At 34.3% G+C, this 27699-nt stretch overlaps 1 protein-coding gene and 1 long non-coding RNA gene across 2 annotated transcripts; both read left to right on the top strand.

Moving 5' to 3' along the window:
• Positions 1 to 1387: 1387 nt before the first annotated feature.
• Positions 1388 to 27297, top strand: LOC120117100 (coniferyl alcohol acyltransferase-like). The gene is made up of 3 exons (XM_039137437.1): positions 1388 to 1810; positions 14182 to 14432; positions 26520 to 27297. The coding sequence occupies exons 1-3, from the start codon at positions 1388 to 1390 to the stop codon at positions 27223 to 27225; spliced, it is 1380 nt and encodes a 459-aa protein (XP_038993368.1). The 3' UTR covers positions 27226 to 27297.
• On the top strand, positions 25070 to 26512 carry LOC120117102. The gene is made up of 3 exons (XR_005515602.1): positions 25070 to 25476; positions 25631 to 25827; positions 26302 to 26512. It is a non-coding gene; the product is annotated as an uncharacterized LOC120117102 (long non-coding RNA).
• Positions 27298 to 27699: the final 402 nt, after the last annotated feature.

Genomic DNA, 27699 nt, shown 5'->3' with positions numbered 1-27699 from the left:
TCTTTGGGGCCATTTAGGTCGTTTTTTTTGGGTATTTATACCCTACATTAAACGTCGTCGTTTAGGAAGGGACCGAGGAGCATTTTTTCGCATGTGGATTAATTGTGTCTTAGGTCCCTTGAGCTTTGTAATTTCGTTCTTTAGTCATTTAATGAAAGTTTTATCTTTCTGTTTTGAGCACTATTTTTTGCTTCATATTTATTTTAGTCCCTGTAAATTTTTCATTATGTTTGCTTAGATGTTTATACTTTTGCTTGTTAATTTTACATGATTTTTGCTTTGGTCCTTTATATGTACCAACATATGAATTTGAGATTTATGCTTTGGATTTTATATTAGCCTTTTATTCATTTTAGTCTTTAATATTATTTATGGTATATTTTATTTCCAATACTTGCATTGTTTAGTATATCTGATTATGACTCTTGTCGTTATTGGTACTGTCGTTTGGTCTTTCGAATATTTGTTAATACTATTATGATACTTTGAAATGTGTTTTATATTCGAATGATTTTTTTCTAAATATATTTAATATATGTATTTTATTTAAAAGCTAAAACAATGTTACTTTGTATGGGGAATCCATGGAAACGTGCCTTAACTAACGAGAATCATGTCCCCAATAATTGTCCATATAAAGTAACATCTTTTTATATTCGAGTTTATATGTATATATATATATATATATATATATATATAATTTATTAAAAATTAGGACAATATTATTTTGTATGGGTAATCCATGAAATTGTTACCTTAACTGACAAGAAAGATATTTTGAGAATTGTTCGTGCAAAATAACACCCCTTATATTTTTTCTAAAAATGATCATAATTTAAATGTATATTCAAATTTGTCAATTTCAATATTTAGATGACTTATAATCGCTTAAGTACTGATTTCGGACGCTGTGATTTCAGACGTTGTGATTTCAGACACTGTGGGGGTGTTAATCCTTCCTCATGCGTAATCGACCCCCGAACTATTTTTCAAAACGAATTTCTGGTCAACGCAAATCATTTTTTTATCTTTTAAAATTATTTTTCTCAAAATTATTTTAAAAGGTATTTTTAAGTATTCGACCTATCTAATCCAAAGGTCGATGACGATTCCAAATTTATTTATTTATACATTTATTTTAAAACTTGACCTTTTCCAATATTAAGTTGGATCGCTCCCGCCATAACTCCAAAAAACTTAAAAGACCGTTCTGACAACATTCTAACAGAACAAATTGTCTGTAACATTTACCCATTATAATACTTGAGACGACTATTGTTTCCTTCCCCATTGTTTTCTATAAATCCCCCCTCTAATTAATCTTTAATATTCACCAATAGCCCCAATCACCATCTCTATCCAATTCCCATATTATAGTCATCAAAAAATGGGATCGGAAAAAGGAGAATTCACGGTGACGGTGACGGTGACGGTGACCAAAACCGACATGGTGGCGCCTCTGGTGCCGTTCCAAGAGCACTGGTTGCCATTCACCAACCTAGACTTGCTCACGCCACCGCTCGATTTCTGCGTTTTCTTCTGTTACAAGAAACCAGTGTCCGCCAGCAGCGGCATGGTTAGTGTTCTGAAGAAGGCCTTGGCCGAAGCTCTTCTCCCTTACTATGCTTTGTCCTGCGAGGTTGTCCCCAACGCACTGGGGGAGCCTGAGCTTCAGTGTAACAATAGAGGCTTGGATTTCGTGGAGGCTTATGCAGATATTGAGCTTCGAAATCTTAACTTTCATAACCCTGACGAGAGCGTTGAGGGTAAATTCGTACCTAAGAAGAAACATGGTGTGATGGCCGTTCAGGTACGTACGTATACGTTGTCGTGAATATTAGTTGGAGTGGACAAATCGTTGTTTTATTATTCAAAATATCTAAAAATATACGCTATATGTTACTAATAGAATATCAAGATCATTCGACATAAATATGCCCAACATAAATGTTAAATAAATAAAAAATGTTGAGAGTACTAATGATAACCATTGATATATTTTTGTTTGTTAATTATATATATATATCATAATTGATAATCAAAATCAAAGATATATGTCTTTATATATTTCTAACACATGAATACTTTTTTTTTAAATGATAAGTATAACTATTCAATGGCGGAATCACATTGATGGAAGGAAATTTCTAGTTTAATTAATTTTTAAGACATTATCACTTTTAAAGTCTCTTGAATTAAGACTTGCCTTTAACTTTTTTGGTTTTATTACTTTTTAGGAAAATTTTGAAATTAGTGAAATTAAGCCTCAATCCTCTATTTTTTATGCTTTAATTACCTTTTAGAACCTTGTTGGTTTCAAAGATAAGCAACTTAGTCCCTCCCATAATTTCATCCTAGTTCGGCCCTTGTAACTATTCATATTGAATTTATTTTTTTTGGAATATTTTAATTATTTTTTATGTTGTGTTTAAATATGATGAGTCAAGTTCAATTAGATTTATATGGGGTATTAATATTGTATACATGAATTAAATCTGATTTAGAATATGAGTTATAAAATTTACCTAAATTAATATGTATTTATAATTGATGAAATTCACTAAATTTGTCCACGACTTAGGTAATATGTTTGGCCCATTAAACCTGAGTATGAATAAATATATTTTTTATCTCATGTTAAATTGGATTAATCAAAACTTAATTTAAATTATAAAACTGTTTTTTATTTTAAATTTAATTATAAAATATAAAATCTTAACGTAGCATTACATTTTTAAATATTTCGTTAATATTTAAATGATAAAAGAGTTTGATTTTTTTTAAACTAAACTACGATCGATCCATTTACAAGTTCACAAAAATTTGTGAATATTTTAACTCAGCTACAAACACAAACAATAGTTTTTTTGTAAATGGTTTGTCAGAATGATTTTAAATCTAATTATTTCCTTTCTTTGTCACAATGATTGACTATGATTAATGTTGATAATTATAACTGCTTATATTCAATAATCTATTTTACTGTTAGGGAAGAAACCATGCTTGATATCACAGCACATACAATTATAATTTACCCTCTGTACAATTTTTTAATATACACAAAACCAAAACCGATGTGATGAAATCAGAGGAAAGCGCACACAATATTATCTCTTTATATAATCTTTGCATCACATACGTTTTCTTTCACTTTCCTCAAACTTCATTTGGGCATGACTCACGAGTACCATTTATTTCCACATTATATTTAATAAAATAGATCATAATTTACACCAGATTAATATAATTATTATAATATATAAGAGAATATGAACCCAAATGTATTTAAATGCATACTATTATTTCATTTAAGAGTTTGAAAGGGTATAGGTAATTTATATATCATTTAGTAAAAAATTATTAACAATGATTGAATATAGTAGGAACATATCTTGCATCCTCAGAGAGATATTGATAAAAAGATAATAACAAATTTAATGATACAATATATAAATTTATATTTTTATCTGTGTATGAAATATAAAAAATATTATAATATATTATAGCTATTACCTAAAGTTCAAATAACTTCCTCATGTCGTTGGTTAAAGATAGAGTGCCAAAACAATATGGAGTGTTGTAGTATGTACTTGGTATCACCTAACGAGTAGTATAGATTACTAAAAATAGTGGAATATTTTTATGAGAAATATTGGCAGTTAAGCCTCACGTATCTAATACAAGGAAAAACAAACATCAAAGATTAGGTATCAAGTAGCAATAGCCTTGTCGCAATCGTCTTTCGGTTGGCCCCGAAATTGGGCTTCGACTTGAAAAATGTGAATTAGAGTCGCCACCGATCATTTATTTAAAACAAATGGGTTGATCGGATACCTTATTTCTTACCTGATCTGCGTCTTTCCAAAGATGTATCGGGTTCGGGAGTCGGTTACGGTCAAGGAAGGATTAGCACCCTTGAACCGTCCTTTCGGTACTACGTAATTTTCAGTTGTCTTTGATTAAGAAAATTGCAAGTTAAATTAAAAGGTAAAATTTGATCCGAATTACTTACCCTTAATGAGTTTACGGAAATACCCTTAAAAAATAAGATTTTAAAAGAAAATAATAATAATAAAAGAAAGTAACAAAACTAAAGAGTAAACCAAGGAAATAAATGAAACCAATAATAATAAACATAAAATAATTGGATGAAAAAAAATGAAATTGAATAAAATAAAATAAATGAAGATAAAATATATATACAAAAAAAAAATAAAAAAGGTAAAGTGTTTTTTTTTAAAAAAAGAAAAATAATAATAAGAGCAAAGAAACTAAAAATATAATATAAATAAATAAATAATATAAATAAAATAATAAAAAATATATATATAAAAATATAAAAATGTATGTATAATATAATAAAATACTAAATAGTAATAATAATAATAAATAAATGAAAAAAATATACATATAATATTAACTAAAAAAATAGTAATCATAGAAATATAAAATAAAATAAAGTAAGAATATATATATATAACGTTAGGAAAATATATTAAAAAAATATAGGAAATAAGTAAACATAGATAAAAAAATAATAGTATAATATATATATATAATAATAGGAAAATAATATAATATAACGCAAAGAAAAATGAAAAAAATTATAATAAATAAATAAAATATAATTAAATATATATATATATATATACATATAAATAATAAGGGTTAAATTAAAATAAAAAATGAATTAGGGGTCAAAATTAAAAGCCAATCGAAGAAAAAACGACAAAACACGTGGATCCACACGACCCATTTATAAAAATCCGAATAGTTTTTCAAAAACACAAGCCTCGGGGACTAGATCTACAAAAATAGATCTCGAAAACGCCCTCGTTCATCGGCCAAAAACACTTCTCTCAGTTTTCTTTCGAAATAAAAACACAGCAAGGGTAAGGAAAAATAACATGCAAAGGTATAAACTTTACCTTTCAAAATATAAATGCTTCGAAAAATGGCTACGAGTTGCTTGTAATTTTTTGCTTGGTATTTCGTATATCCTCCTCCGAATGTGTTACAATAGTGAGTTACAATGACTATTTATAATGCTTGTGGATCCTATCTTTAGGAGTTTAAATAATAGTAGAACTCTATCCTATTTATAGGAGTTTAAATCCTAGCAAAATTCTATCCTATTTTTAGGAGTTTGAATCCTAGTAGGACGAAAATGTGTGTTGACAGCTGCCCCTCTTTGCCCATAGTCGTGTAACGGGGATAGGGTAAAGATTAAAAGACACATTTTTCGTTCAGTGGAGTTGAAAATTGACTCTGATGTTTCAATAACTCCCTGTCGAATTGAGTTACGGATGACTCCTCCATCGTGAAGTCGAGTTCATCTTGAAATGATATGAAATTGAAGCCGTAGTTCGGAATTTGAATCAGCACGTGGGTTCCTGTTGCCCTTCGGTCTTCTTCTCGGTTTAAAGACCTTGGATCGGAATCGAACTCAAAAATCTTCATTGACAGATAGCTTTTTCTTGACTTAAGCTATGCTGCTTGAAAATGGTTGCTTGTCACTCAGGCACGGCTAACCCAGTTCCTCTTCTCGACTTGAAAACCTCAACTGCAACCGAAAAGTAGTGCGATTGATGTGTCATCGAGCTGAATGGAATCGAACTCGATAATTTTGATGGCAGATAACCCTTCTAGCCTTGAGTTATGTTGTAAATGATGTGCCTTGGAGCTGAGCGTAGTCGAACTCGAAGGTATTTGTTGACAGATAATCCTTCTTTGAGTTGGATATCCCTCGTCGTGAAGTTGAAATCCAATCTAAAGATGGATGATGCTTGTGTGCATGATTCCCTTCGTCGTGAAGTTGAAACTGCGGGTGACCCCTTCATCGTGAAATTGAGCTTGGAATTGGATATCATTCGTCGTGAAGTTGAAATCCAAGTAAGTAGCATTGTTTCGAGTCCAATATCCTCCGTCGTGAAGTTGAAATTGGCTGTGGAATCAAAAAATTGTTTGTTGACAACCAGCCGTCCCTTCGTTGTGAAGTTGAACTTGTGTTGTATCGAGTCCAATATCCTTTGTTGTGAAGTTGAAATTGGGAAATTGTTTGTTGACAACCAGCGGTCCCTTCGTCGTGAAGTTGAACTTGCGTTGTCTCGAGTCCAATATCATTCGCTGTGAAGTTGAAATTGGCTCTGAAATTGGGAAGTTGTTTGTTGACAACCAGCAGTCCTTTCGTCGTGAAGTTGAACTTGCGTTGTCTGGAGTCCAATATCCTTCGTTGTGAAGTTGAAATTGGCTCTGAAATTGAGAAGTTGTTTGTTGACAACCTGCGGGCCCTTCGTCGTGAAGTTGAACTTGCTTTGTCTGGAGTCCAATATCCTTCGCTGTGAAGTTAAAATTGGCTCTGAAATTGGGAAGTTGTTTATTGACAACCAGCGGTCCCTTCGTCATGAAGTTGAACTTGCGTTGTCTTGAGTCCAATATCTTTCACTGTGAAGTTGAAATTGGCTCTGAAATTGGGAAATTGTTTATTGACAACCAGCGGTCCCTTCGTCATGAAGTTGAACTTGCGTTGTCTGGAGTCCAATATCCTTCGTTGTGAAGTTGAAATTGGCTCTGAAATTGAGAAGTTGTTTGTTGACAACCAGCGGTCCCTTCGTCGTGAAGTTGAACTTGTGTTGTCTGGAGTCCAATATCCTTCGCTGTGAAGTTGAAATTGGCTCTGAATTTGGGAAGTTATTTGTTGACAACCAGCCGTCCCTTCGTTGTGAAGTTGAACTTGTGTTGTCTCGAGTGGCACGATATCTTCCGTCGTGGAGTTGAAATCGTGGATAGCCACTTCGTTGTAAAGTTTGAATATCCTTCGTCGTGAAGTTGAAATCCAAGTATTGTATGTTGCGGGTGGACACAATTCCCTTCGCCATGAAGTTGAAACCGTGGAGACCCCTTTATTGTGAAGTTTGGCTTCGAGCTAGATATCCTTCGTCGTGAAGTTGAAATCCACTCTCGAGTAAATTGTGTTGTTTCGAGAGAAACTTTCAATCTGTCGAGTTGGTCGAAGTGTAGCTTCTTGCTGCTGAGTTAAGCAACCAACATGAATCTTTAAAGGTGCTTTTGAATCGAGTATCATTCGTCTTGAAGTTGAAACTTGACTCTAAAAGCTGCAAAAAATTATGTATGTGGAAAATGATAAATATGATGCTCTAAAATGTATACATAAGATGCATGTAACATGAATTGGTTATATTTTATCTCCTGAAAAAGGTCTGACAATTTGCATTAGGATGTTGAATCCCCAAATGATGCCCCAATATCCAAAAAATGACCCAATATTTGATGTTGAATCTCCAAAGATGCCCCAAATGTTCCTCATTTCTTGCTTCAGCATTGATTCTGAGCATGAGTTTTGTGTCTAAGAGTCACATGTCATTTACCAAGATCCACTCTAGAGAGACTGTCTTGTTTGAAAAAAAATGTTTTTCTTTCTCTTTTATTTTCAAAGTTCTGAAAATATCAATAAAGAGTTTCGAAAAATGTTTAATCAAAAGTTTTGAAAATATTGTCTCTTTCACGGTTTTATAATTGAGAAGAATCATAAAACTAGAGTTCATTGGATATCAAATGTTTAATTACAATGTTAATCCTTCAATAAATTATAGCTATTTGACACGTGCCAATATCAAAGCTATCTTTGGAAAATGGTTAAGTAAGGAGAGGATAAAACGGTCTCAGGTTATTGTGTTTGGTCAAAGGTTTGACATTTGATGCTCAAAGGTTTGATGGGGTAGCTTGCATGCTCCTCTATTGGAAGTGTTCTCCGACTCCCAGCTTTCATAGTCACATTTGGATTGTGCGATGCCTTATCAAGGAATTTGTGTGATCGCCTCAGTTGCACAATTTTTATATTCGAGCTGCCTTTTCAGGTTTTCAACTCGAATCCTCCTTTGGTTTCAAGACGTTATTCATGATTTACGTCTTGAACCCCCTTTGTTATTTTTCTCTACAATGCATTAAATACATTATTTTTTTGCAAACAAAGATTAATCCTGATGGGCGGGATGAAATCTGAAGACATTCTCTTTTGTTTAGAAATCCATGTATGATTAGAAGGGACTTTTAAGGCACGTAATGTAGGCCAGGGTTCATGGTTATGAAAGAAAAAGATAAATAAGCCCAAATAAGTGTTTCAGAGTGTTGAACCAAGGATCAATTCATTCTGATGCCTTCAATCTTGCTCAAAATGTTTCTCTCTCTTGATGCTCTATGATCTTCGAGTAAAGTGATTCAGTGATTCGGGAATGATTGTGCTTGATCAATATCATAGTTTGAAGCTTGATGTATCATTTGTCTTTAGGGAATCTTTGTATGTGCTTTTTTGTCCCTTTTTCTTTTTGATTTTTGTTCTTTCTTTTTTTTTTCTTCTTTTCTTTTTTGTTTTTGCCCTTTTTATTCTGATTGAATCTTCGCACTTGGCATTTGGTTCACCTTTTGGTATCTCATCTGAATCAATGTCTTCGTCATGTGAGCATATTTCTTCCACCTTGCCCCTTAGTGTAGAGGGTGATCCTTGGTTAGGGTTGAATCAGAAGAAAAATATTACAGGCTCAAAAGGGGATACAAGAGATATATTTTTTCTCCTGTTGTGAAGGGATAAAGAAAGAAAGCCGTTCATCATTTCATACATGTAAATCTTCACAGAAGAGGTATCCCTAGGGGGATAGATTTTCAAGATTAATTCTATTCACATGAAAACAGTGTAATTAATGTATGATAAAATTATTTCGAATGAGTTCTTCTTCTTTTTTCCCAGATGTCTCAATGTTCAGGCTCCCCGCGAGATGCCCCAAGTTGGTTCTTTAGAAGAATGCTAATGTTAAAATGAACAACTCAATGCCTTGGGTTTTAATGGTAAGAAAGGTTATTTTTGAGTCTAAAAAAGACAGTGGCATGATCTTATTGACTCAAAGAAAGGTATGAGTGTATCAAAAAGATAAAGGTAATGTTCAAGAATTTCAAAAGGAGGTAATGTCAAAATTTCGTCTTTTGGTAATTACCACGAGTTGTTTTGGGCAAAGAATCAAGGTATTTTATTCTGGGGTTTGAGATAGGGTAAGAAAGGTCTAATCTTTCCATATGTCAAAAATCTATAATTCTTGAAGAATTAAAAGAATCATTAATTCATTTAATATTCGAAGAACTAAATATTAAAATTTGTTCAATTGCTCCACCTTAGAAAGCAGCATAAATTCAATTATTTAAAAGATTAAGCAAACATGAAAGATCAAAGACGTGTTCAAACAAAACAATCCTCTAAGTGCAAATGGTATATGCCATGCCCCCTTCTTCGGCAAGAGCCTTATAGTTTTCAGATGAATGTTTGGGGCTTCTTATGTGGTAACAGCTAACAGCTTCAACATTGTAGCCCTTAGGATATGGAGATTCTTTTCTTAAATCATCCTGGCAGGCTTTGTCCTACAATCAGTTGATCAGGCTCACACTGTATTGTTTTCAGTTTTTTTCTTTTGATGTTACAATCTTGCTTCCATGTGGTGTCATGTGGTTAAAACCACTTAATCGAATCCTCCATGAAGAAATTTCATGTTTATGAAAATGCTTAAAAATGAAATGTAGATGCACAACGCAAAATAAAAAAAATGCATGAAATGTTCGAGGCATTGATCCAGAAAAGTGCCCATTATTACAAATAATCCTTATTTCAACAAAAATATTTTATCTTGTAATAGACATAAAAATAATCAAAGGTACATTCGGACTAAATCCTCTAGACCCCGAACAGCTTCCAGCAGGTTGACAAGTCTTCTGTTTTCATCTGTCACTGGTTGTATGCCTTGTTGGACCACTCCAGCTTCCCTTGCCAGGCCGTGTAGATGGAGAGCTACCTTCTGTACTTGATCCAGGAAATCTCGGATGAATGCGTCTCTGACCTTCACCCTTTGTTGTGCTTGCTCCAAACGGAAACGCCACTGCAAACCCCCGTCGAAGGGCACTATCTGAAGCTCACTAGCTTGCTTTTTGAAGCTATTATTTTACCATCTTTCTCATGTTATTTCTCCAGATCAGCCATTTGGATTCTCAAGCGTTGGATTCTTAGGAGTTATCCTTGACTTTATCTTGGTACCCCTTTCTCAAGTCTTCAAGCTCAAAATAAACTCTTTTCTGCTCCCTTTCCAGTTTGTCTGATCTATATTTCTGAAAATCGACATCTAGTTTCTATTGATAACGTTCAGCTTCAAGTTCCTTAACTCTCTATTTCAGCTCATTATTCACAGCTTCAAACTCTGCCTTGACTATCTCAAGTTCAGAAGGGACAGGCCTGAGATGTTCCTCCATGGTCCGGGTGTCTCCACAGTCTGGCATCGGGATACTATCATTCTTTCTCAATCTTCGCCACTCCATATAATCCGGAGTAAGCATATCTCTGGCAACCACGACATCCATCGGGGATACTTTCTTCCATGACTCGGCTACCTCTTTGATCCTCTTCTTATAACTGTCACCGTGATACACAAACTCTTATGTAGATAATCCGTATGTTGCTAGGATAAACTGACGTGCCCCATATTATCTAAGTGCCAACAACAGAGCATACCCAACTGTACCCCAAAGTCCAAGTAAGGTCATAGTGTCAAAATCCCCAAATCAGAAAAGAACGTCACTGAGGAACAACCAGGGGGCTCTCCAAGTAATATCTCGGTCCTGAAGATGAGTGAAGACCTTCATCCATTCTTCATTCGAAGCTCCTTCATGCCATTTCATAGTGATAAACTCTCCCAATGGTGAATAGGTAGTGCTGAATCGGCGGTAGGCAACCCCGTTAGTCTTCCAGAAGTGGCTGTAAATCCAGACTTGAAGGAGCTGAACACATCCAATGAACCTTCCTCCACCAATTCTTCTGCAATGATTAAGAGACCGAAAGGTCTCGGCTAAGATGGTCGGCCCTGGGTTGACTCGCCTTGGAAGTTTTTCAAATAGTTCTAGTACGGTTGCGTCGATGCACCCCAAGGTCTTCGAAAAGATAATCAAACCGCAGACCCAATGCAAAGAGATCTATAGTCTTCCATTCATCAGGGTGGTTCTTCATTAGTTGCTTTATATGGATCCACTCGATTCATTCCCCGCTACCTTTGTGTCGGAGTCGATCAGTCACCCACTTTTCATCAACCCCTGCAATCTTGTCCAGTCCGTTCTTAAAAGGCTGACCCTTGATATGTTTGATATATGCCTTCTCTAGTCTGATGCTTTCGCAGTGCAGTAGTGTGGTATACTCTTCGATAGTGGGCACCATGTCCTCCCGGTTAAAGGTGAAGCAACTATATCCTGGGTTCCAGAATTGAATCAGTGCTCGGAGTAGGGGCTCATCAGTCTTGACATGAAGTAAGAGGGCAATATCACCATATCGTTGGCTGAACTTCTGCTTTCTGTCATTCTTCCAACTGTCCCAAATGTTTCGCAACTCTTGGACATCATTCTGTTTCAGGCTGACAGAGGCATAGCTAACTAGCTCTGACACGTAGTTCCCCTGAAGGCTGTCTCCCTTCTCTTTCTGAGTCATCTCGGACCATAGTCGTGCCTCGACGTTCTTAATCTATTGTATTACAACACCTTTGTCCATTAATTCAGATTATTTTTTGTGTAACAAACGCTTTTTAAGGATCAATAGCCTCTTGTTATGATGCAAATGCTAAAAAAACAAACACAAAGGCAGAAATGTTAGTAAAATAAAAAATAAATAAATAAATGACGAAAGGAAAAAAAGACATGATTAAGGTAAAAATATCCTAGGTTTCGGAAATGTGGTTTTGGGGTAGGCTCTAATTCTCCATGATCTCCCAGTTTAACTTCTAAAAACGGTACCCGAGTTCTCCTTGCCAGTGCCCCCTTGGGCTTACCGGTGCCCCCTTGGGCTTGCCAGACCCTTAGTCCTAAACCCATCACAGGCTTGTGTGGACTAAGTTAAACTCGAGGGGACACATTCCCTTATGCCTGCACGGTGAATAAATTCACACGAAGACATAAGGTATATGAATCCCGAAGGCTACTTGCTAGGCCCGCACGGTGAATAAATTCACACGAAGGCGTCGCTTTCACCCCCACTTAAAGCAAGGTTTGGAGCTCGGGTTTAGAGCCTTAGATGAAAAATCTTTAAGGGCTAAAATCATTAAAAAACAGTCAGTACAACTATTTACTCGAAAATATAATCAAAAGTAAGTAATAAGGATCGAAATATTTTCTTAAAATTTAAACTTACCCTTTTCATTAAAAAGACAACTGGAAATTACCTTAGCCTGACTCACTTACCTGTCTCCCCAGCGGAGTCGCCAAGCTGTCGCAACCGTCTTTCGGTTGGGCCCGGGAATTGGGCTTCGACTTGAAAAATGTGAATTAGAGTCGCCACCGATCATTTATTTAAAACAAATGGGTTGATCGAATACTCTATTTCTTACTTGATTGCGTCTTTCCAAAGATGTGTCGGGTTCGGGAGTCGGTTATGGTCAAGGAAGGATTAGCACCCTTGAACCGTCCTTTCGGTACTACGTAATTTTCAGTTGTCTTTGATTAAGAAAATTGCAAGTTAAATTAAAAGGTAAAATTTGATCCGAATTACTTACCCTTAATGAGTTTACGGAAATACCCTTAAAAAAAATAAGATTTTAAAAGAAAATAATAATAATAAAAGAAAGTAACAAAACTAAAGAGTAAACCAAGGAAATAAATGAAACTAATAATAATAAACATAAAATAATTGGATGAAAAAAAAATGAAATTGAATAAAATAAAATAAATGAAGATAAAATATATATACAAAAAGAATAAAAAAGGTAAAGTGTTTTTTTAAAAAAAATAATAATAATAAGAGCAAAGAAACTAAAAATATAATGAAAATAAATAAATAATATAAATAAAATAATAAAAAAATATATATAAAAATATAAAAATGTATGTATAATATAATAAAATACTAAATAGTAATAATAATAATAAATAAATGAAAAATAAATATACATATAATATTAACTAAAAAAATAGTAATCATAGAAATATAAAATAAAATAAAGTAAGAATATATATATATATAACGTTAGTAATCATAGAAATATAAAATAAAATAAAGTAAGAATATATATATATATAAATAAAGTAAGAATATATATAAAATAAAGTAAGAATATATATATATATAACGTGGATCCACACGACCAGTTTATAAAAATCCGAATAGTTTTTCAAAAACACAAGCCTCGGGGACTAGATCTACAAAAATAGATCTCGAAAACGCCCCCGTTCATCGGCCAAAAACACTTCTCTCAGTTTTCTTTCGAAATAAAAACACAGCAAGGGTAAGGAAAAATAACATGCAAAGGTATAAACTTTACCTTTCAAAATATAAATGCTTCGAAAAATGGCTACGAGTTGCTTATAATTTTTTGCTTGGTATTTCGTATATCCTCCTCCGAATGTGTTACAATAGTGAGTTACAATGACTATTTATAATGCTTGTGGATCCTATCTTTAGGAGTTTAAATAATAGTAGAACTCTATCTTATTTATAGGAGTTTGAATCCTAGCAAAATTCTATCATATTTTTAGGAGTTTGAATCCTAGTAGGACGAAAAGGTATGTTGACAAGCCTAGCCTAAGCTTATTTGATTTATTCCCCCAACGTGGACCCATTACTTTTATGCATGCACATCTCACAAGCATCCATATTATAATTTATACTATTATTATCATTTTCAATCTTTAAAGTCCCAATCAATATTAAGCTAATTAACGTGGTGTATATGAAAGAGTTTTGCTTGTGGCAGGTTCATTTATGTGAATTTCTAGTAATATAATCAATTTTTAACTTTCGTGATTTAGAAGAAATATCGATTTATTTAATTAATGTATACTTTACTCACTATTTTCAAATGTTTATCCAATACAAATACGCCTCTTAAGTCATAACCTGGGGTAGGTGGAAAGGAATAATATTTTTGAAAGTTGATAATTATATTGACTGGATTTTTTATTTTTTTTATATTATAATTGTTTTTTCTTTAAGTTTGACATGAGTTTTTCAAAAGATATCAATATAGTTTTGGATTTATTTAAGTTTTGACAATTTCAAACTTAACTTAATCCAACTTGATTGAATTAATTCAAATTGTTAATCGAGAGTTACATATTGAATGGCTGAAATTGGTTTACTTTTGATGTTTACAGGCAACTGAACTTAAATGTGGTGGTATAGTGGTGGGATGCTCATTTGATCATCGAGTATCCGATACATACAAAGCCAACATGTTCCTTGTGTCATGGGCCGAACTAGCTCAGTCGAAACTGATTTCAATGTTGCCAAGCTTTCGTCGATCATTGTTGAATCCGAGACGACCAGGGTGCGTCGACCCTTCCCTAGATGACTTTTATGTGCCGATACCCTCCTTGCCACCTCCTGAAGAAAACAATGAACCTACTGATTGTCGTAACCATTTTTCGCCCGAGCGGGAAAAGACCGATACCGACTTGGACTTTTCACTTTGAAAATCATTTAAAAATGTGATGAGTCGCCACCAATCATTTGAGGTGCGATTGGAACACCGTAAAAACTGGATGATTTTAATAAAACATTTTATTTTTATTAAAATACCGAGTTTTGAGGTCTGCGAAAATCCAGAAATCAGGTTCGGGAGTCGGATATGTGTGGGGAAGGATTAGCACCCCCACAAGCGCCCAAAAATTGGTACCTAATTGATTACCCTATAGTTAAAATCAGAAATTTGGAGTTCGATCTTTATTTAATTTAAAAATCATTAAGTATGCAAAGTTAAAAAGGGTATTCGTTTATCGAGACCGATAGCATTCGCCCCCAAGTGTAAATGCGAGAGATCAGCTATTATGCTTAATAACCAAATATTGCCTCATTTTTAGAAAACATGATGTAGTTTTGAAAAGGATGTTGACTTATTCAGGGAATTACCAGTAGTCACTCCCTGAGCATGATCGCGTGAGATATACTATTAATTCCTTAATAAGTGAACATTGTCTTAGATTTGTAAAAACAATGCAATCAAACAACATTTTAATTGTCTTAATTAAACTAAAAGTAAATTAAGGTATTTTCTAACTTAAAGTGTCAAATTAAGGAACATAGGGGCTCAAATCTAAAATGTAGGTTCTAGTATTAAAGCTTAATGTTATATATTAAAATGAAGTAAATATTCACATATTAGAAAATTTCTTTTTGATAATTTTAAAATGATCGAATATGCAATTATGTTTTGGTCAAGTTATGCATATGAGGTTAACATATAAATTAAATAAAATATATCTATACTTGAAAAAAAATATACAAAAGTAGCAACTTTGTATATATACTAAGTTATCAACCAATTGTTTTTATTTAAAAAATACATATTAATATATAAACATATATATTACGTTAACATGGAAAGAAAAGAAAAGAAATGTCAATTTCATGATCACATATATATATATATATATATATATATATATATTAAATTCCTTAATAAAAAGTAAAGGAAAACATTATTAACGCATTTCATTAATAAAGGAATATATATGTAACATCCCAAAATACGTGTTAGTGACTAAATCGTAAAACTTCAGAGTTTGGTGATTTAAGTAGGATATTTGTATAGTCCAATGATTTGTTCAGAAATATTTCCTGAAAGTTATTAGTAATTATTAAAGGAATTAAAGGGCAAAATGGTCATTTAACCATTAAATGAATTAAAATGTGATATGTTGGGGATATATACGTAGGTAAAAGGATAAGAAGAAAGAAGTAATATCCAGAGAATTCTTCTTCTTCTTCCTTCATACGAGAGAGCCACGACAAAGGTAAGAGTTTTCTGATTTGTTAGTTATTTGTTAAATTAAAGGTTAGGTTTTGATCATTAGATGATAACTAAGCTTAAGGAAAGCTTAAGTTGTATTATGATCAAAAGATGAAGAAGTTATAAAAGATTAAAGGAAACAGGATTTTATATGAAATTATGGAAAAGAGCTGATAAGTTGAATTTGAAGTTAAATTTGACTCGTCATCATGTTAATTAAGGAATATGAAGTGTTAGAATTGTATTTATAACATATTGAAATTTGAGTATGATTCTTGAATTATATATGAAGGATAGGATTTTGAAGTTATAGATGATTTTCATGGATATAAGTTGGTTTAAGTAATGGTAGTTGAGTTTAATGACATGGTAGGGGTTTAAAATAGAAGAATTGAATGAAGAATTGATGATTTTCGGGCTTAAAATACAATTTCTGGGTAGAGGGAACTGATACCCTATGAATGGGAATCGATTCCCCCTCTTGAACGAAAAATTCCAGTATGTTTAGGGGGTATCGATTCCCCTGGGGGGTATCGATTCCCCCTAAATGAAAAATGGAATTTGGTTCTTTAATTTGGTTTAAGTTGTTAACATCAAGTTTAAGGTTTAGGCTTCTGATAGTTGTTTTGAAATGTTATATTTATGTAGATATTGAGTCTAAACAAGTTCCGGAATAATCAAAGGATTAGGATCGTATCAAAGCAAATAAGGCTAAGGTGAGTGCAATTTTAATTGTACTTATATTATTGAACGAACATTGGCTTGCGATGAGCTAGTGATGGAGTTACTATGGTAAGAAGTGACTCCTAAAATTTATTTGATTTGTGATTCTTATATGTGCATGAATACATGAAATGGGTATAGGTTATTATATATGTTACATGATATGCATAGACATAAGAGCATAAAACATAAGATATATGATATGATATACATGATTATATGTATATGTGATATATGCTATTAGACATAACCAATGTGAAATGAGATAAGCTATGTGTTATGATATGAAATACATGGTTACACATACATGTGGTATGTGACAGAAAATAAAGAACAAGTGATGAGAAATGTATTCATCGTAAATGCCCATAGTATATGATACGAGAGCTATATGTATAGTTGGCATGCCAAGAGTCGAGGGTATTGTAGTCCTTCGGGACGTAGTGGTCCTACGGGACATATATAGCAGTCCTTCGGGACGAATACTGAACAAATGTTCGGTGCCCATGAGGGAGTTTATACGAGTTGTGGTGACAGCATTAGTGCACAACCTCAATGTACTCACATACCTTTGTTCTCAACAGCAATATACATGGGCAATTGAAATATAAATTAAAGTGAAAGTGATGCAAAAAGGTAAGTTTCATGTGTGCATGACTTGGTTATATATGTCATATGAAATATATACATGCATATTGAAATATCATGATCAAATGGTAAGAATGCATATTCATGAATCTACTGTTACATGTTTATTTATTGCCTCACTAAGTCTATGACTTAGCGTGTAAGTGATTTACACGTATGTACCAAGAAACGAAAAGAGCAAGAATAGAAGTAGCAAGGACAGTATTATTACTAGAAGATCAGATCAGAAGTAATCGACAAAGTAGGTATTTTGTTGTGTATAGAGTGTTGGCATGTAATAAGTCGTTAATTATAAACACTCTGATCGAGTTTGTATTTTGTGGTCTCTTTTATGTAAATTAACGTATTTTGTTTTAAACAAAGTTTTAAATTCTCGGCATAAACCAGAGTCTAGAGTGTTTTATAAGTTATACATGCCAACAAAATAGTGAAAACTTCTGATCTGATGGAATAGTAAGTATACTGTTATGCTAATAGAACTATATGATTGTATTTTTATAGATGTCCCGACAAGTTAGTTCTAGAAATGAAGTGGGAGATGATATACCCGCTGAAAGTAGTAATTCACCTGCCCTGGCCAGGCAGAGTGAAGAACATACACCCTCTGGAGTGCATGTGAATGATCAAGATGTATTCTTTAGAACTTTAGACGCAGTATTGACGTATTTTCAACCTCCTGTTACTTCAACTCCAAAAATGAACGTTGCAAAAGAGTTGAAGGGTTTAGGAGCTCTAGAGTTTAAAGGGGAAGCTGATGAAGGTCCTGTTACTGCGGACCTTTGGCTTAATGACGTGAAAGTCATGCTTGATGGACTTCATTGTTCCGATGCTGAAAAGCTAGATGGAGTGATTTCCTTGTTGAGAGGACAAGCAAGGATCTAGTGGAAGAATGTTACATTGAGGATGTCTAACAATCAAGTTACTTGGTCATTGTTTTTAGAAGAATTCAAACATAAGTACATCAGAGATCAATTAGTTCGACAAATGAAGCAAGAGTTCATGAATCTGAAACAATGGAATCACACTGTATATGAGTACGAGTGTGAATTCAATAAGTTGAGCCGCTTTGCTGCCGAGCTTGTTCCTACTGAGAATGATGCTTGTGAGTGGTTCGTAGAGGGGTTACGTCCTTGGTTGAAGGAAATGTTGATTGTCTTGAATTTATCTTCATTTCAAGAAGTAGTCAACCGTGCTAAAGCTCTGGAAAGAGCTCAGAACGAGAGATTTGAAAATTCAAGGACTCAAACAGTCAAGAGAACGGATGCTTCTTCGACTTCCGCACCGTAAAAAAGAGGTAGAGATGCTGGTTCTCGACCTCAAGCTAGATCGAAGTCAGTGGTATCCTCAGCTAGAGGATCAAATCCGATGAGAGGCAGACAAACTCAATCAGTGGGATCTGGAGCTGGAAGATTTAACCAGAGCCAAGTCCGACAATGCCCACATTATGGAAGAAATCATTCCGGGATATGTAGAATGATTTCTGGAGCTTGCTTTAGATGTGGGGACACCGGACATTTTGTTCGGGATTGTCCTAGGGTAGTCGATGAATCTGCATAGCCAGAGAGGTCTATTTCTACAGGCCAAAGGGGAAGATGTAGAGGTAGAGGTAGAGGTAGAGGAAGAAGTCAGTCAGAGTCCTCTGCTCAACAAGAGATACGTTCCACTGCTCGAGTGTATAATCTCAGGACTAATGAAGATCGGGATGATCCAGAGATTATAACAGGTACCTTTCTGTTGTTTGATAAACATGTTATGGTATTGATTGATACGTGGTCTACATATTCATACATTACTAGTAAGTTAGTGAGAGAATTGAACATTCAATTAGAAGCTACTAACAATGAGGTGATAGTGACGAATCCGTTAGGGCACAGTGCTCGGGTAAATATGGTGAGTCGAGGGTGTCCCATACGAATTCAGGGAATTGAATTCCCTTCTAATTTGATGGAATTACCTTTTGAAGAATTTGAAAGTGATATTGGGAATGGATTGGTTATATCTTTATTATGCTAATGTTGACTGTAGACTGAAAAGAGTAACGTTGAGAAGTTCGGAAGAGGTAGAAATCGTGGTGTTTAGTGAAGGGTGGAATCCATTGGCAAATGTAATCTCAGTGATGACGAAAATGAAGTTATTATTACAAGGATGTCAAGGGCTCATTGCTAGTGTGGTGGATGTAAGAGCCAAAGACAAAGAGATTGAAGAAATTCCTATCGTGAGAGAGTTCTCTTATGTATTTCTTGCAGAATTGTCAGGTTTACCTCCGGACAGAGAGGTAGAATTTCAGATTGAGATAATGCCGGGAACAGCGCCCATTGCAATGGCACCATACATAATGGCTCCAAAAGAGTTGCAAGAATTAAAGATTCAATTACAGGAATTACTGGACAAAGGTTTTATTAGACCAAGTGTATCACCTTGGGGAACTCCAGTTTTGTTTGTTAAGAAGAAAGATGAATCGATACGACTCTGTATCGACTACAGACAACTCAATAAAGTGACTATCAAGAATAAATATTCACTTCCTCGAATCAATGACTTATTTGATCAATTAAATGGAGTTTCAGTGTTCTCAAAAATTGATCTACATTCGGGTTATCATCAATTAAAGATTCAAGAGAAAGATGTTCCGAAGACGGCGTTTAGAACAAGATATGGTCACTATGAGTTTATCGTAATGCTGTTTGGAGTTATGAATGCACCAACTGCTTTCATGGATTTAATGAACAGAATTTTTCAACCCTGTTTGGATTAGTTCGTGGTGTTTTCATTGATGATATTTTAATATATTCAAAATCAGAGGAAGAGCATAGTTCTCATTTGAGGATTGTCTTGCAGAATTTACGAGACAATAAGCTTTATGCTAAATTCTCTAAATGTGAATTCTGGTTGAATGATGTGGCATTTCTTGGACATGTAATTTCTGCAGAAGGAGTTCAAGTGGATCCTCAAAAGATTAAAGCTATTATGGAGTGGGAAGTTCCAAAGAATGTGTGAGAAGTTTGAAGTTTTCTGGGGTTAGCTGGTTATTATCGAAGGTTCATTAAAAACTTTTCAATAATAGCATTACCCCTAACTAAGCTGTTGAGAAAGGAAGTAAAATTTACTTGGACTCAAGAATGCCAAGAGAGTTTTGAAAAGTTAAAGAAGATTTTGACAGAAGCTCCAGTGTTAGTCTAACCTGAGTCTGGCAAGGACTTTGTAGTGTATAGTGATGCGTCTCATAATGGCTTGGGATGTGTATTAATGCAAGAAAGCAAGGTGGCGGCCTATGCTTCGAGACAATTAAAACCGCATGAGAAGAATTATCCGACACACGATCTGAAGATGGTTGCAGTAGTGTTCGCTTTAAAGATCTTGCGTCATTACATGTATGGTGAAAAATGCTACTTGTATACGAATCACAAAAGTTTAAAGTACTTGATGACTCAGAAAGAGTTAAATTTAAGACAGAGAAGATGGGTGGAATTTCTCAAGGATTATGATGTTGTGATTGATTTTCATCCCGGAAAGGCAAATGTGGTAGCAGATGCCTTAAGCCGAAAGACGTTTGCAGCCTTACGAGCTATGGATGCTAAACTATCATTAGGCGGAGATGGTGAAATTTGTGCGAAATTGACTATTAAACCATCATGGTTAGATCGAATTAAAGAATTGCAAGCTAAAGATGAAAAGTGTTCAAAGAAGTTGCAGCAAATAAAGAATGGAGAGTGTACAGATTATGAGATGAAAACTGATGAGAACCTATATTATCAAGGGAGGCTAGTGATTCCAGATGTTAATGAATTAAAGAATGATTTATTAATGGAAGCTCATTGTAGTCCATTAACGATGCATCCAGGAGGAAACAAAATGTATATGGACCTCAAGAGTCGATATTGGTGGCGGGGAATGAAGAAAGACATTACAAAATTCGTATCTAAGTGTTTGACTTGTCAGCAAGTTAAGGCTGAGCATCAGGTTCTGTCGGGACTGTTACAATCAATTTCAATTCCTCAATGGAAATGGGAGAATGTAACTATGGATTTTGTGATGGGGTTGCCTTTAACTTCGAACAAAAGAGATTCAATATGGGTGATTGTAGACAGGTTGACTAAGTCAGCTTATTTCATTCCGATACGAGCTGATTTCTCTATGGATAAATATGCTGAGTTGTATATTAGAGAGATTATACGGTTACATGGTGTACCTGTTTCCATAGTTTCTGATCGGGATCCTAGATTCACGTCACGATTTTGGAAGTTTTTATATGGAGCATTGGGCACACAACTGAACTTTAGCACAACGTTTCATCCTCAGACAGATGGTCAGTCTGAACGAACTATTCAAATTCTGGAGGATATGTTAAGAGCTTGTGTTATCGAATTTAAAGGATCATGGGAAAAATATATGCCACTTGCTGAATTTGCGTACAACAATAGTTATCAGTCAAGCATCAAAATGGCTCCTTATGAAGCTTTATATGGGAGAATATGTCGTACACCCTTGAATTGGTATGAACTTAAGGATCGAGAAGTTATTGGTCCTAAGTTGATTCAATAAATGGAAGAGAAAGTTCAAGTAATTCAGAATAATCTGAAAGCTTCATCTGATATACATAAATCATATACTGATTTAAAAAGGAAAGAAATTGAGTTTCAAATCGGAGATAAAGTGTTCTTGAAAGTGTCTCTGTGGAAGAAAGTATTGAGATTTGGACGTAAAGGAAAATTGAGTCCTCGGTTTATTGGACCATATGAAATCGTTAAGAGAGTGGGACCAGTGGCATATCAATTAGCTTTGCCACCTGATATGGAGAAAATTCACAATGTTTTCCATGTTTCAATGCTTCGTAAGTATCGATATGATCCCTCCCATATTATATCACCAGAAGAAATAGAAGTGCAATCGGATTTGACATATAAGGAAGAATCGATCCGAATTTTAGCCTATGAAGTTAAACAATTAAGGAACAAGACTATTCCATTAGTCAAAGTGTTGTGGAGAAATCACAAGGTGGAAGAAGCGACGTGGGAACATGAAGAGGACATGAAGATTCAATATCCCCATCTCTTTGTACAATGAAAATTTGATGACGAATTTTTTTAAGGGGGAGAGATTTGCAACATCCCAAAATACGGGTTAGTGACTAAATCGTAAAACTTCAGAGTTTGGTGATTTAAGTAGGAATTTATATAGTCCAATGATTTGTTTGGAAATATTTCCTGAAAGTTATTAGTAATTATTAAAGGAATTAAAGGGCAAAATGATCATTTAACCATTAAATGAATTAAAATGTGATATGTTGGGGATATATACGTGGGTAAAAGGATAAGAAGAAAGAAGTAATATCCAGAGAATTCTTCTTCTTCTTCCTTCATACGAGAGAGCCACGGCAAAGGTAATAGTTTTCTGATTTGTTAGTTGTTTGTTAAATTAAAGGTTAGGTTTTGATCATTAGATGATAACTAAGCTTAAGGAAAGCTTAAGTTGTCTTATGATCAAAAGATGAAGAAGTTATAAAAGATTAAAGGAAACAGGATTTTATATGAAATTATGGAAAAGAGCTGATAAGTTGAATTTGAAGTTAAATTTGACTTGTCATCATGTTAATTAAGGAATATGAAGTGTTAGAATTGTATTTAGAACATATTGAAATTTGAGTATGATTCTTGAATTACATATGAAGGATAGGATTTTTAAGTTATAGATGATTTTCATGGATATAAGTTGGTTTAAGTAATGGTAGTTGAGTTTAATGACATGGTAGGGGTTTAAAATAGAAGAATTGAATGAAGAATTGATGATTTTCGGGCTTAAAATACAATTTCTGGGTAGAGGGAACTGATACCCTATGAATGAGAATCGATTCCCCCTCTTGAACGAAAAATTCCAGTATGTTTAGGGGGTATCGATTCCCCCTAAATGAAAAATGGAATTTGGTTTTTTAATTTGGTTTAAGTTGTTAATATCAAGTTTAAGGTTTAGGCTTCTGATAGTTGTTTTGAAATGTTATATTTATGTAGATATTGAGTCTAAACAAGTTCCGGAATAATCAAAGGATTAGGATCAAATCAAAGCAAATAAGGCTAAGGTGAGTGCAATTTTAATTGTACTTATATTATTGAACGGACATTGGCTTGCGATGAGCTAGTGATGGAGTTACTATGGTAAGAAGTGACTCCTAAAATATTATTTGATTTGTGATTCTTATATGTGCATGAATACATGAAATGGGTATAGGTTATTATATATGTTACATGATATGCATAGACATAAGAGCATAAAACATAAGATATATAATATGATATACATGATTATATGCATATGTGATATATGCTATTAGACATGACCAATGTGAAATGAGATAAGCTATGTGATATGATATGAAATACATGGTTCCACATACATGTGGTATGTGACAGAAAAGAAAAAACAAGTGATTAGAAATGTATTCATCATAAATGCCCATAGTATATGATACGAGAGCTATATGTATAGTTGGCATGGCAAGAGTCGAGGGTATTGTAGTCCTTCAGGACGTAGTGGTCCTACAGGACATATATAGCAGGCCTTTGGGACGAATACTGAACAAATGTTTGGTGCCCATGAGGGAATTTATACGAGCTGTGGTGACAGCATTAGTGCACAACCTCAATGTACTCACATACCTTTGTTCTCAATAGCAATATATATGGGCAATTGAAATATAAATTAAAGTGAAAGTGATGCAAAAAGGTAAGTTTCATGTGTGCATGACTTGGTTATATATGCCATATGAAATATATACATGCATATTGAAATATCATGATCAAATGGTAAGAATGTGTATTCATGAATCTACTGTTACATGTTTATTTATTGCCTCACTAAGTTTATGACTTAGCATGTAAGTGATTTACACGTATGTACCAAGAAACAAGAAGAGCAAGAATAGAAGTAGCAAGGACAGTATTATTACTAGAAGATCAGATCAGAAGTAATCAACAAAATAGTTATTTTATTGTGTATAGAGTGTTGGCATGCAATAAGTCGTTAATTATGAGCACTCTGATCGAGTTTGTATTTTATGGTATCTTTTATGTAAATTAACGTATTTTGTTTTAAACAAAGTTTTAAATTCCCGGGGTTTTTCTTTAAGAGTCAAAGTTTGAAAAGTCAAAGTGACACCTCGGACTCGTATTCGAGTCGGGTACGGGTTGGGGTGTTACAATATATATATATATATATATATATATATATATATATATATTATATTAACATGGAAAGAAAACAAAACATTGAACAACATTATAGGGTAAATTCTTTAATAAAGAAAGCATTCATACTATATTTGTTTACAAAAGGATATATATATATATATATGCCATATCTTGATAAAAAAACATATGTATTATATATATGAATATGCCACGTATTTAACAACCAATTATTAACCCAATATAAATATAATATATTAAAGGATTACTATAGACATTTACCTAATACAAAATTAATATTTTAAGCAAAAATATAGGGATCATTAAAAACAATCATACCTAATATAATAAAAATAAAATAAAAGTACCTAATATAATATATATTCAAACATGGAAATACAACTCACTCTAGTAAACATGCAAATTAAATTAGGGACTAAGATGAATTATAATAAAAACACGATGACCTGAAACTAAATAACTCAAAACATTATACCTAAAATATAAATTTGGAAAATAATTAAACCAAGACAAACACAAAATGTTAAATTAAAAATCAGTCCTTACCAGTGACTAATATGCAAATAAACGACAAAGGAACAAGGGCACGAAAACAAATTACCCTAAAGTTTCAATGACTGAAAGTTAATTTACCCAGAAATCTTAATATAAAACCTAAACTAACACTTAACCTAAGCTAAACTCCTCTGCCGCTCAACCCCTCTCTATTCTCTCCCTATCTTCTTTTTCACGCTCATAAAACAAAAGGGAAAAGAGAGACCTTTTCCCAAACAGCCCCAATCGCTCAACCATCGAACCTACGCCGGAAGCTGCCATCTAAACCAGAGTATCCAAGGCCGCCACCTACAGCGTAGATAACTCTAAAAGGCCCCCATGGTCGACCACAGTTTAACCAGTGACCCTCTCAAACAAAGCTCCCTCATCTTCTACCTATCTCACAACCGAGAACCACAAAGCTTCAACATCACTGCCTAAACGACCACCAATCGGAAAATACAAGCCTCAACCCACGATCTGACCACCTATCCTTCAATCGACGCTGCCAAGGTCTTCCTCCGACGAAGACTCCGTCGTTGATACACATGAACAAGGTAACCCGAAAATCCCTAACCTATTTACTCTTTTAATTTCGAAACCTTAAAAAGATTCTTTACTTGGAAAATGATTCGTTTTGTACAGTTGGGTTGTTAATAAAAAAAACTAGGGAATGATGTGTTGCTTGTATTGTTGGTGTAAAAATGAAAGGAAACAGATTGGTGCTGTTGATTTCGAAAAGAAATACGAGAGCTCTCCCTTTACTCATCACCCCGTTACATTCCCCTCCTTGTTACTGTTTTTAATGACCGAGCCCAATGACACATGCAAGCCCTCCAAGAGATCCCCAACGCTAATGACTACGATATGGAGTCGACGAGGCTCCCTCGGCGCGCGTATCTCCTAAGGTAACTTGATCCTCTTTTTAAAATTGTTTTTTTTAGTTTCGAAATGAATACAAACATGAACACACAAATACACATGAAAAAAATGAAAGTAGAAATTTCAAATGAACCTTTCTTGTATTGTCTTCTCTTTTTCGTTCGAATGATAGGATTACACTTTTCTTTTTTACATTGATTTCCTGTGTCAATTCGAAAGAAAAGAGAGGCCCTCACTTTGTATTACAACTTTTTAAAAAAAACCAGACCCCCTTGTTCTTTTTGTTTTTGGTCTCCCCTCCTCTTTTTCTGGTCGAGAGACCCCAATTTTATCTCCTCTTCTTCACCGAATCTTCTTGTCATCTTCTGTTAATTTCCTTGTGTTTGGTGAAGTTTTGATGGGAGCAGGTAAAGTGAAATCCCAAAATTTTCAGGATTAAATTGCTTTCTTTTTCTTTTGAATTTGGTTATGCTGATGATATTTTGATTTCTTGTTTGCAGGTCTTGGTTGGCACAAGTTGGGTCAGCATAGACGCTCGTGGGTGGCATGGGTGACTGTGGTGAAGTTGCTGCTATCGGGTCGGGTCTTGTAACCGGGTCTGGATCCGGGTCTTGTAACCTGTAACAAAAACAATTATATTAATAATAATAATATATAATAATAATAATAATAATAATAATATTAATAATATTTAGGACGAAAAAACGAGTGTGAACATTGATCATCTCATAAGTCGGATCTATTACGTTAATGCCGACCAACTCAATGAGCTTCAATCACTTGCCTCCTCCAACGGCGACAAAAGGAGCAGACTCAAGTCATTTAGTGCGTATTTATGGAAGACGGTGGCAACTTACACCGCCGATAAAGATAGAAGAAAGATATCAAAATTGGGGATTGTTGTGGATGGAAGAACAAGGTTAGGCGAAGGAGATCCAGACAAGGCCAATATCATGAGATCCCACTTTGGAAATGTGCTATCCATCCCGTACGGATCCCAAACAATCGGTGAACTAACTGAAAAACCTTTATGTTCGGTGGCAAAACAAGTTCACGAGTTTCTAAAACCCGCGACGAAAAAGGAACATTTTCTAGGAGTGATCGATTGGGTCGAAGCTCACCGCCCCGAGCCAGCGATGACAAGGGTATACAATGTTGTAAAGGATGATGGACCGGCATTGGTTGTGTCGTCGGGGCTGCGGTTCCCGGTTTCAAAGGTGGATTTCGGATGGTGTTGCCCTGCTTTTGGGTCATACAATTTCCCATGGGGTGGTCTTTGTGGGTACGTTATGCCGATGCCTAGTACAGTGAGAGATGGTGATTGGGTGGTGTACATGCTGCTATTGAAAGGCCAATTGGAGCAAATAGAAAAAGAGGCTGCACATGTGTTCAGTCCCTCAACGTTTGATTACCTTCATCTCTAGGTTTCCTGTTGGGTAAGCAAAGAAGAAGAAAAGTCAATCCAATGGAGCTAATTATATATTCCAATACCTCATGTGCTCCTATTTGTTTGCTTGTCCTGTATAAGTGTGTGACAAGGAGTGACTTAGTCTTGATACAAGTTGTATTCAGTTTTGTGAATATATGAGGTTATTATTTTTATACAATAAAAATGTAATAGTGAATCTTTTGAGTTTAATACTTTTTCAAATTTTTCTCTCTATTGTGTCGGTTTTTAAAAAAGGTTATTAGTTTTAAATTGATCGTGAATAATTGATTTTTTTCTCTCATTTAGGATGTTTTTCTCTACTTTTGTAATGTGATTTTCTTTTTTGGATTTGACGTCACCTCTTCAATTGAGGTTTAATTTTTTTAATCATTAACAGCGTATGCACTCTACCGACGTAATTGTTTGAATTCAGATCTTCTAAGAAAATAAATTTTCTTTTACCAATAAC

The sequence above is a fragment of the Hibiscus syriacus genome, unplaced genomic scaffold, assembly GCF_006381635.1.
Source record: "Hibiscus syriacus cultivar Baekdansim isolate YM2019G1 unplaced genomic scaffold, ASM638163v2 tig00110318_pilon, whole genome shotgun sequence".
Classification (NCBI taxonomy): Eukaryota; Viridiplantae; Streptophyta; class Magnoliopsida; order Malvales; family Malvaceae; genus Hibiscus; species Hibiscus syriacus.
This window is presented reverse-complemented; position numbering and strand designations above follow the sequence as displayed.

Coding starts and splice junctions, on each gene's coding strand:
- LOC120117100 (XM_039137437.1), top strand. CDS start 1,388: ATGGGATCGGAAAAAGGAGAATTCACGGTGACGGTGACGGTGACGGTG. Junction 1,811..14,181: donor ATGGTGTGATGGCCGTTCAG/GTACGTACGTAT, acceptor TGATGTTTACAG/GCAACTGAACTTAAATGTGG. Junction 14,433..26,519: donor GAAGAAAACAATGAACCTAC/TGATTGTCGTAA, acceptor GAGTGTGAACAT/TGATCATCTCATAAGTCGGA.